The sequence below is a fragment of the Xiphophorus hellerii genome, chromosome 11 (assembly GCF_003331165.1).
Source record: "Xiphophorus hellerii strain 12219 chromosome 11, Xiphophorus_hellerii-4.1, whole genome shotgun sequence".
NCBI classification, from domain to species: Eukaryota; Metazoa; Chordata; class Actinopteri; order Cyprinodontiformes; family Poeciliidae; genus Xiphophorus; species Xiphophorus hellerii.
Genome location: NC_045682.1, coordinates 10076441 through 10087998, shown reverse-complemented (window position 1 = coordinate 10087998; position 11558 = coordinate 10076441). Strand labels below are relative to the sequence as shown.

At 35.5% G+C, this 11558-nt stretch overlaps 1 protein-coding gene across 1 annotated transcript; it reads left to right on the top strand.

The window, feature by feature from the left end:
• The first annotated feature begins 1245 nt into the window (after positions 1-1245).
• Positions 1246-11448, top strand: tmem135 (transmembrane protein 135). The gene is made up of 15 exons (XM_032576781.1): positions 1246-1433; positions 3138-3265; positions 4048-4140; positions 4265-4298; positions 4382-4447; positions 5203-5249; positions 5616-5657; positions 5735-5911; positions 6002-6071; positions 6177-6344; positions 6465-6528; positions 6614-6690; positions 8174-8272; positions 8378-8445; positions 8751-11448. Exons 1-15 carry the CDS (start codon positions 1296-1298, stop codon positions 8899-8901), a joined length of 1422 nt encoding a protein of 473 aa, XP_032432672.1. The 5' UTR covers positions 1246-1295; the 3' UTR covers positions 8902-11448.
• The last annotated feature ends 110 nt before the right edge of the window (positions 11449-11558 follow it).

Below are 11558 nucleotides of genomic sequence, written 5' to 3'. Positions count from 1 at the left end.
ATATATTTTGACAGAACTCGACTCTAGAATTTCTGAACTATTCCTTCAAGGCTTGTTTCTTTCTTAATTTTTACTATTACTCAATACTCAATCAGAAGTAATTGAATATACATGCAGAGGCAAGAGGAAAAGTCAACAAGGCTAATGGAGCATAAGATTAACTGACATATTATTGTGTACATTTTGATATATTTCTTATATTATAATTAGAAATATCTTTAGAGAAAAATTCCAAATCAGAAGACATATTGGAATCCCCCAAAAATTCTTTCAAAATCAAAACTCCTCCACAGTAAGGTAAAAGTTTTTTTAAGCCATATCAACCATTTGAATAGTTCTAAGGTTAAAATCTGTTGAGGTCAGCAAGAAGGACTTTTAACACAGCTCAGAGTTTCCAAGCCAAAGGAGGAAATGGTTTTAGGACAGGAGGTGGAACGATATGTTCTCCAGTCAATGACAAGCAGTTAGTAAAAGTCTACAGATTAGACGGTGTAGTACTTTGTGACAAGGCTTGACAAGGAGATTAATGTACATGTTAAACACAGTGTACATAACAGCTTCAACATTTCACACACACAAAAACTATGATAAAAATCATTCCACAGTGTGTAGAATATTATATTTAATATATTATATTTAATAACTGGATTAATATGACTAAAAATTAAGGGATTTTTTTTGTCACAAGCTGTTATACAGTTATAGTTATAGTTTAGTGACGTGTGTCTTACATGTGGGTGTTGGGCCTTCCATGTTAGCTTCTAATAACTGAGCCAAAAATGACCCAGTGTTTTATTTAAAAAGCCAAAATGAAAGGCTAGTTTTGGAAGTTATTCTTATTTTTGTGCAATGTATTCAATTTTTTAAAACTAGAGCGATTTTCTTAAAATATATTATGCCATATTTACTTGTTTTCCATTTGTTTGCGTGGATTACTTTTAAATTTCTCTTAAATATTGGAAAGCTCAACTCACCTTATTTTAGTCAATAAAGTAAATTTATTGATTTGAGGTTTTTATTCTTAAGCATATTTTTTCTTTAGTCTATAATTAAAAAAAAAAAGTTTCACTAATTTGACCTTAAAACTCACATTTCTTTAGTCAGTACATATTTTGACTACTGACAAATTTAAATCAGGATAAGAGAGCACAAAAAAACACCGCACTTGACGACGAGCTCTGATTTCCGGGGCAAAGTGAACGCAGCATACGTGCACGGCCAGTGTTGTGCCCATGGTGCGCGTGTCCCGCACACCTCGCAACAAGCAGAGTGTGTTTCTGTTCCGCCTCACAGACATGGCTGCTTTAAGTAAGATACCACACAGCTGCTACGAGGTCGGTCATACCTGGCACCCATCGTGTGTGCAGTCTGCCGCAGACATAACCAAAGGGGCTCTGGAGGTGTCCTTCAAAATTTACGCCCCTCTTTACCTGGTAAGTCGCTTTGAGTCTCTGTCCGTAGACTGGTAGCTAAGTAAAGTTGTCTAGCTAACCGAGTGTTGCTGTGAGAAAGACACTACGGGTTAGCTAATGCTAAAACTGAGGTGCAAGTTCGAGTCCTTGCAGGAGGACAAACAGAGAAGCTAGCCCAGTGAAACCAGTTATTTACAGAACGTCATGAACAGGAGGAAAGTTCCAGCAAGTTTTCTGCGTCAGGAGTTTTGTGTTAGTTCAGAGTAAGCTTTGTCTCATCCTGCAAACTCTAAAACGTTTTGCTAGAAGAATATTCAGACATTCAGTACTCTGTATCATTACATTTAGTAGTTAAACTCTCTTTTTCATTGACATTATCTAATAATGTTTACAACCATGGCATGACTCGGATGCCATTGTGCGCTGGCTGGTAAAAAATAGGGTTGTGCTGCATTTATATTTCAGTGCCTGTAACTACAATGTCATATTCCCCCTCCGGCCCAGCTTGAACATACAGTATTCATAGAATCAGAGATTGAACCACAGAGCACTTTATAACCAAAAAGCTCTGTTACAGATCGTCTTTTTAAAGTCTTCATGTAGAACTATGTGTCTTTTGGTCTGGACCCTGAGAAAAATATACATTTTATGTATTTCAATGCAATCTTGTGTTTTATTTTTAACCAATTTAAACTAAGGTTTAACTCAAAGCTGCACATGCAATGTCACTTTCACTTAAGCACCAGTAAAAACACACACAAGGTCACTTTCATTATTTAAGCACCAATAAAAATCCGACCATGTTTGCCTTGTCTGAGCAAAGTACGACTATGTAGGGCAAATATATAAAATCACTACAAGAATAACAGGCCTTCCCAGTTGGAAACATACTTTCTGAATAGGCCCATATGAACTTCTCACAGATCAGTACTTTGATCTAAAATACCATGATTTGAGGTTTTTATTTGCACAAAAAAAATCTATGTGGTGCATAAATAACATATTTAAATCAAGGAGCAACGATTATTATTTCTGCTAAAATAATATTCAGAGTATTAAAGTTTAATGTTGTCATTCTGCTCGTTAGATTAAGTGTATTGATATAAACTGAAACATGTCTTATTTGTAAGCAAGGTTAAAAGTGTAGGTCTCATTTTAGCCAACAGTTAAGCCTTTTTTACACCAGTAGTTACTCTGTTTATAAATGCAGTCTGATCTCCTTAAATCAGGCCGTTTTTCTGCAAGTTCATGCGTAGATGTTCTGTTCCTTTAGTAGTGATTTGTAATGAAATTTGGCCGCACTTCTAAGGCATCCACATCTAACCTTCAACACCAACAGAAAAGCAAATAATTGCAGATTTAGCAATAGCAACATTTTAAAGAAGGAGGCAAATGTTCTGTTGAATTCTTTGCAGGGTTGCATTTCGTCTTCACGTTGAAAATAGACAGGATTAGATTAAGCAGCTATAAATAAAATTACCTTGATTTTATTTCAGGTGCTCATCGACAATGAAGTTAGTATTGAATTCAGCACTGTGATAAATATCAGAAGTCCCATTGCATCTTCTTATGGTTTTTGAGAGCCGTGCTGAACCATTAAACCACAGAGCATAAATGTCAAGTAAAATGTTTTTTGGTGCTCAGTCTATGTTAATTACTTAAGCATGACTTGTCTCAAATGGAGCACCGCAAACACAGTGACTACTGTCTGACTGTGTATTGCAGATAGCAGCAATTCTACGGAGAAAGAAGAAGGATTATTATTTAAAGAGACTTCTCCCTGAGATCCTGTGGTCTACCTCTTTCCTAACTACCAATGGAAGTCTCTTCATTGTTTTCTTCTGCATTCTCAGGTTAGTAGTTCCAGCAGATGGCAAAGGTCCTTCAATGTGAAAGTGACATTTTAGAAGTGCTGCTGTGAGGTGAATTAGTTTTTCAAACCAGCTTTGAGGTTTTTTTTAAATACCTTTTTTATGTCTACATGTCTGCAGAATTTAATAAATTATAAAATACCTGTTGACAGTTTTAATCTGAAGTTAAATCTCGGAATATTGTTTTCTTGGATTATTGTCCAAGCATGCTTACATTTTCAACTATAATTACAACCTTGCTTGTTTTCAACAAATGGAGTCTAAAAGTCATTTCAGTGTTTTCAGACAAAAATTTGTACTGTCAAAATCTCCTTTTGACAGTACCTACAACGCACAAACAGTACTTGTGAGGTACCTTTGGACTTGTGTGACAGTAAGAATAAATTCCAGTGTATTGTCAGAAAGAAAAAGTTTACAGTTTGATCCTGAGCTACTAAAAAAGAAATTTTGTGTCCTGAGAAGTTCAAACTTAGACCTCATCATATTCTGCAAATATATTAATCTAACTTTGCATTAAACTCCCAAATTAAGAGGAGATGTGAGTAAAAGTGATCTGAAGTGTTTCCTTTAGAATTCCTTCCAAAGGCTTTGTGGAAAATATATTTAGGTTTAAACTAAGTGGGATATCAGACCCCAATAAAAAGAGGTTATTTTGTGAATTTCCTTTGGAATCCCTGTAATCAAGTCAACTTAAAAGCCTGGACTGTATTGGCATTTTTCAAAGTGAAAGTGTTTTCAAAGTGAAAGTGTTTGTCTCACTTTAGGAAATTGCTTGGAGCGTTTTACCCATGGTCCTCGGGGTTTGGGGCAGCTTTGCCGGCCTCCTACATCGCCATCCTTCTGGAGCGGAAGAGCAGGTGAGATTTTTGTCCTTTTCTTCCATTTTTATTGCATATTTTTGCCATTGAGAATAATATAATGTTGTATATTTTTGACCCTAGGTTTCTGTATGGTTTTAATATTGCTGTCTTTTCTTTCCAGGAGAGGTCTGCTGACAATATACATGGCAAATCTTGTAAGATTCTGTTCAGTTGCAAATTATCTTTCTCATATGTGCATTTATATTTATTAGTTGATTTTTAATTTGTTATTTGCCAGGCTAGTGAGACTTTGTTCCGCATGGCAGTGACACGAGGCATCGTCAAGCCCATTAGACATGGAGAGGTGAGATGAAGCCTTTGTGCTTCTTTATGATTAAATATATTGCAGGAAATACAGCACAGCGAGCAAAACACCCTGCATGAATTCCTATTTTGAAATCAAATGTGAAAACAGATTTTGTTTGCAAAATATTAGGAAATCTTGCAATGTTATGTTATTGGTAAATATTGAGACACGTCACTTGAAATATATTCTTTCCTCTCATTGTCATCTGTGCTTCCTACACTCTGTGACCTTTAGCAGCGTCATTTGTTTCCTTCTGTTAGGATCTGCTTCCATGAGGCTCTAACTGGCTTCATACGTGGTGCACAAAGTCAGTCCTCAAGGGACTGCATGTTATAACTCTTTTCCTTCTTCAACACACCTGCATCAAATAATGGTTCATTAGCAGTTCTCTGCAGAACTTTGACATGCTGGGGAAGTCGTTGGACTATTTGAATCTGCGGTGTTGGAGCTAAAACTGGCAGGACTGGAGCTGGACCCCTATGAACTATTACATTAGTGTAAAATGTGCGGTCGTAACATTTGGAGTCCATTGTATATTGTCACTGATATTGCAGTGACAATATAGCTGTGATAAATTGTGCAATCTTGGTTTTGATCTGTGTGAAAATATTACTTGCACTCAGGAAGTATCGTCTTACCACTTTAACTGTATATCTAAACTGATAGCATCATGGTGTTGACGTGTGCAAATGACAAAAATAAATATTTCCTCTTATAGTCCTGATTTTATTATTCATGCTGCCCCCAACCAGGTGCTCTTGTTCTGCATAACTGCATCAATCTTCATGTTTCTCTTCAGGTAAGAGCGTTGCATTCAAAATATTGTTAATAACATTTCAACTATTGTTAAGCATAAAGTATGTGTTCAGAGGGGCAGAAGACAAATGCATGCCACACTTTTCAGAATTGAATTTGAAAAAGAAAAAAACCTTGTATCATTTTCCCTCTACTTCACTCTTCTGCTCTACTTTGTGTTGGTCTGTCACGTAAAATCCCAATAAAATAAATGTAGGTTTTCGGTAGTATGAAACTACTAACACACACACGAACACAAACACAGTTTGAAATGGATCAAGCTCTTTGAATACTTAAAAAAAAACTAAAAAAAGAGAGGAAAAACAAATCACTATAATAATTTGAGATGAACTTAGTTTTATTTTTGCAGAAGCAACGACGGTCTTAAAGGCTTTGCATTTTCTGCACTAAAGTAAGTCATCCCTCATTTTGTTTATGCTTCAGGTGTTTTGATGAGTCTGATAAGCTTGAGGTTGTGTTCTATTACAGATTCATTATTGGGAAAGAAGAGATTCCAACTCACTTTAACATCCCAGACTCTGTTGGCACACAGCCCCCTGAAAGGCCAGATGCCATAGAGACCGAACAATCACAGGTCTCAGCAGAAAAAGCTGACCACAAGAGGAAAACTCTGATCGCCTACACCAGGAAGCTGCTGGAATCAATGTGAGAATCAAAAGCAAAAGCAAGAAGAAACAAATACCTTAGTAGTAGTTAACAGCAAGTACTAACTTGTTTGTGTTTTTCATTATTCAGATGCAAACATGGTCCAAGACACAGATGTTGTAAACATTACCAGGATAACTGCATTTCCTACTGTGTTAAAGTAAGGCTTCTTATCTGATTTTCTTAAACAATGGATGTAATGTGCTTTGAATATATATGCAAATTCTATACCAGCAATGCTGATGTTCCATCATTGTCCCCTCAGGGTTTTGTCAGGATGTTCAGTATTGGCTATCTTATCCAGTGTTGTCTCAAAGTGCCCTCAGCATTCAGGCAGATGTTCTCCAAACCATCTCGGCTGCCTTCTGTCTTCTACAACAAGGAGAACTTCCAGCTGGGGGCCTTTCTAGGCTCTTTTGTCAGTATTTATAAGGTGTGTGTACTCTATGTTCTTCTATTTCTTTAACTTTTATGTACATTACATGTTTCTTTGCTTTCCTATTCTCTTTTCATTCTCATGGACTCATCAGAATGTTCTGCCTGATCTTTTTAGGGAACGAGCTGCTTGTTGCGCTGGCTGCGTAACATTGATGATGAACTTCATGCACTGATAGCTGGTAAGAAAAATCCTGCAGAGTAATCTTCTTTGCTTTTTGTTCTGTTCACAGCTGTCCCTTTTCCCTCTCTTTTGTGTCCTTTCAGGCTTCCTGGCTGGTGTCTCGATGTTCTTCTACAAAAGCACAAGTATAACCATGTACCTCTTCTCTAAGTTGGTGGAGGTAAATCACACCACATCTTAAAGCAGACTCACACTTTGTGTCATAGAAATAAATGTCACTGGTTACGGTGGTCGAATCTGAAGGATTCAGAAACAGTTTACAGTGAACCCTCGTTTTTCGCAGGGGTTACGTTCCAAATAGAACCGGCGATAGGCGAAATCCGTGAAGTAGTAACCTTTATTTTTTTACAATTATTATACAGTGAAATACTCCATAATACATTGAAACCAAAGAACAAAACCTTTTTACAGGCCCAAGCATTTTTAACAAATAAAAATACTGTATAAACGTTTTTTGTTGTTTTTTTTTTTTACAAATAACTACTGTAAAATAGTAATCAATACGAACTGAAGGCTTCAAATTGCGGAGATCAGCACAACCCCCCCACCGCGACCCGAGTCATTGGATTAGAACGGGAGAAAATGAAAAATGATTATGAAAAAAAAATACAAAGTACAGTAGGACAAATACTGACTCGCGTGTATTTCACTGCTCTTCTGACTGAGCCGCTGCATCCTGACTCCGCTCTGTCGCGTTTTTTTCTTCTAAAGCCCGAGGTGCAGGTGTGTTTTTTTGAGAGAAGAACATAGTTATCGGTAGTTGTTGTCGCTCTTTTTTTTTCTGGGCAAAAAGATTCTTATAAACCGACATGCCACCACCGATTATGTTAAATATGGCAAGCTGTTTTACGTACGTGTACATATCAAACCGCAACGTTATTGACACACGGGTAGAGAAGAAGCGGAGAGACTGTTTAGCCAATCAGAGTGCAGAACACAATGCACGATGCAATAAATAAATTGCATGCAAGCAAAAATTTAAGCTAAAAAGAAACTATAAACTTAATCTGAAAACGTTTTATTTCATGTCCCTGTTTTTTGAGAGGTGATTATCTTGCAGGTTTTGGGCAACTGACTATGTCTAACTGATTTGTTTGTTTCATCTGTTTACAACTTGATTTTAACCAAAAATGTGTTTCTATCCAAACCAGTTTCCAACCAGCTGCTGTCTTGTAAATCAAGCTTGTCAACTTCCTGTAAAAAAAAAAAAAAAAAAAAAGGTTGAACTTGTGGCTGATGTTGAATCAGCAGGGTTAACTCCATAAGTAATCATAAACGTTGTTCTTGTTTTGCAGTCTATAAAATGATTTAGTAAGATAAAACAGCATTCATGAACACAAACTTGTTCAACTCTTTCAATTAGAAGATATAAAACTAAAGCTGTGGAACTGAGATCACCCGCTATGTTAAAAGTGACATGTAATCACTGAGTTATGTAATAACAAAATGGCTGATGGTGAAACCAGCTGAAAAATCACATTAGTAGCAGCACAGGTTTCAAATTTCTTTTCCTGACCGTTATTTAAAAATGGTGTCAAACCGACATGTTTTAGTAATTGTAGTTTATATGCAGTGTTGACTAATCCAAGTTTATCTGAATTAGGCTTGTTTTATTACTAACCACACGTTATCTCTCTTTTTAGACCATGTACTTCAAAGGCATTGAAGCAGGCCGGTTCCCTTACTTTCCACACGCAGATACGATTATTTATGCCATCTCCACTGCTATCTGTTTCCATGCTGTAAGTAGCTTTGTAACAAAAACACCCAGGTACTAACATGAACATGCTTCATGTGCATTTTTCTCTGCTGACTAAGGATATGTCTGGCTCATGACATTTCCACAGGCAGTAATGGAAGTGCAGAACCTCAGACCTTCATACTGGAAGTTCCTGCTGCGTTTAACAAAGGGCAGGTATGACCATATGCTTTAAAACTAAAGGGTTGCTTTTGCTTATTACACAACAACCAAATTGTGTTTGTCCCTAAAAAAGATTAAGAACAGAGAACTCTGGAAAAACATTAAAAATACTATGAATTTGTATCATGATGAGGGATTTGTTAAACAGCAATCAAATGATCTCCAGCTAAATATTTCAAATATTAAGAATGAGGGGCATAAAATTGTAGTACGGGTGAATCAGTTACTAAATTACTCAATCACTGGACTTTCTTCTGTTCTCGTGGTGATTAAGGACTATTCCATGTCTTTGTTCCTAGATTTGCTCTGATGAATCGAGAGCTGCTCGACGTGTTTGGGACAGAGGCGTCCAGGAATTTTAAAGGGTCTGTGCCCATGTTGGACCCTAGCTACGCCACCGTAGTCAGCCGGACTGTGCTTCCACCTGGAGGAGACGCTAAGCTTGGGTGACTTGAGTCAAAAGTCTTGAGATAAGACAGAAAAAGACAAGAGAAAGTGGCCCGTCATAGTTACTTAGGGCTTTGTAAAGGTGACATATCTGAAAAGAAGAAATATTGTAGCGATTCAAAATCTGAAGATTGGGTCCAAGCAGGATGTTGTGACTTTCATTTGTGAACCAGCACAAGTAAGCATACTGACAGTGATCGAACACTTGCAGGTAGCTGGGAAAAATAAATACAGATCCATAATTACTTTCAAACCATATCATTTAGTTTTAAAAAATTCTAGTGTAATTAAACTGAGCAGAGCAGAAATCTCACAAAGAAGCCCTTTTCTTTTCTGAGTTGAAGTCCAGGCTGACATTAGATAACCTTCAAACCTACTGACAATCAGTCTTCAGTTAATAAATTGTTATAAATTCATTGGTTGTTCTGCTTTGGCAAAAAGACTGCATATTAAAGGCAGCCATTTTTGAAAAATATATGTTAAAAATACTTTTATAGCTAATAAAAGAAATCTAGTAAAAAGTCTGTTAAACTAATCTTTGCATCACATTTAAATGTAACAAGATTATAAACAAATACTTTAAATCACCAGAGATGTCCTCTTACTATGTTTTGAAGGTTTCAGAAAATCCAATAGTCTTTTCTGGTTCATGAAATTTAAAGTTAAAATAAAGGTGAAATTTATTTCCAGCCTACTGAACAAGGAAATGACTAAATCTATAGTTTTGTTTGACAGGAAATACAATTTATGCTAAAATTTAAACTAGAGTGATGTAAATAATCTCAGTTTCATTATGGCCTCCAACGTTCAGCTCGTTATTCAGGAGGACTTATTATATTAGCAGTTTTAGTTTACTACATATAAAACACACTCATTCATTTTTCTGTCATATCTTTCAGTTTTAAGTCACCATTCTGTTATTTGTGACTGCATTGTTTCATTGGTTTTGTTCAGATAAGGGATGGAAAGCAAAGACTGTGAATAAAATATGGAGAAAGTAACTTCTTTGTGAGGTACTGGTGTGAATGTGTGCGTATGTTGAGCTGAAAGTTTTTTTTGTTTTTTTTTTAAAAATTCCTCTTTATTTTCATAAAAATATATTCTAAGCCAAAAGGTGCATCAGTTAGCATGTTTTATCTTCCTGGACCAGATATTTTCTGTTTTTAGACAAGATAGAGTAATGGAAGGTGATGTGTGAACAGGTAATGTAATTCCTTTCATTCCAGCCAAAAATAATGAATCTATTTCTTCATAATTCGTTTAAAAAAAAGATCACAGGCACATTAATTAAATAACTACATGTTAGCCAGTCATAAGAAATTGATATTTTTTCAGTTTATAAGAATGTTTTTGAATGCGGTTTAGTGTCACCAGAACGTTTGAGATATTTCATCTAGAGTACGAATACACCCAGTTTCCCTCAGAGTATGATATAATATAATTTTTTTTTTTTCAGTCAATGTTTGTTTCCTGTAAAGTGGATCACATTTACACATGCCTGAGATAAAAACAAAAACCTTTAGATGTTATCAAAAAAACATTTCACGATAGAAACGCAAACAATGACATTAATTCTAGCCAAGAAAGGAATAATAACGCTGCCTGTGATTATTGTACTTATTGAGTGGAATTTGTTTGTTTTTCTCAACAAAATTTAACTGGTAATTAATACTTAAAATGTTTAGAACTGTACCTCTGGAAGTCTGTCTTTATACCAGTTTGTTCTATTTATTGAAATACTTAGTGGCCCTGCAGTCAAATGAGATTATTCTACCATACTTTTGCAGCATAGAAATGGTAGGAGGTGGGTTTTATGTATATTGTAAGGAGTGTCTGAATTTTACTGATCACCTGCCTACAATTGTGCAGTTTTTCATAGTTAAAGGGTCGATGTTTGATTAGACTTAGCTATAATTCATATTTCAAATTGTGATGAGAGACATTTTCAGAATGTTATTTGTTACTGGCATATTAATTTGTGCATAAATCCAATGCTGAATCTATTGTTTTTAATGTAGATTTTTGTTCAAGCTACCTTCACTGAACTGAATGCCACACACAAGAATTTGGAAAAATTGAAAAAATATCACAGTGCACATTACATTTTTCTTTTCTTTTTGAACAGCGACACAGACGCTGAAATGATTTTGTTCCTGGAAGAGTGAAAAGCAAGCTCACTTTAAAGGTGATTGTCATCATAAAACTTAGAAACATCTGTGCTTTTTAAAATTTTCTTTCAATGAAGGGTTATATAGACAATATAGTTTGTGAAATCTTGCACAGCTATTTATGAAAGTTATTTGAAATGCCAGTTTGTCTATGTTAAATTATGCAATCACTTGAATGCAGCTCAGCTTGAGATGCACCTGACCTCTAATATGACAAGTGCTTAGGAAGTATATATATATATATATATATATATATATATATATATATACACATATAAGGGGAGATTATATAAAGTGTTATACTGTTGATAGTTACATTATAGTTGTTTTGGGAATTTACTCATCTAAAGAAGGTTTATATTAAAATGATTCTTAATCCAAATGCAGGACTCGTTTGTCTTTTTTGGACTGATTATGTTTGTGTAGATTATAAACACAGTGTCTATATAATTTTGTTTTCACATCAGTGTGTGGTTTCCATGAATTGTTAGG

Coding starts and splice junctions, on each gene's coding strand:
- tmem135 (XM_032576781.1), top strand. CDS start 1,296: ATGGCTGCTTTAAGTAAGATACCACACAGCTGCTACGAGGTCGGTCAT. Junction 5,250..5,615: donor ATCTTCATGTTTCTCTTCAG/GTAAGAGCGTTG, acceptor TTATTTTTGCAG/AAGCAACGACGGTCTTAAAG. Junction 8,273..8,377: donor CTGCTATCTGTTTCCATGCT/GTAAGTAGCTTT, acceptor ACATTTCCACAG/GCAGTAATGGAAGTGCAGAA.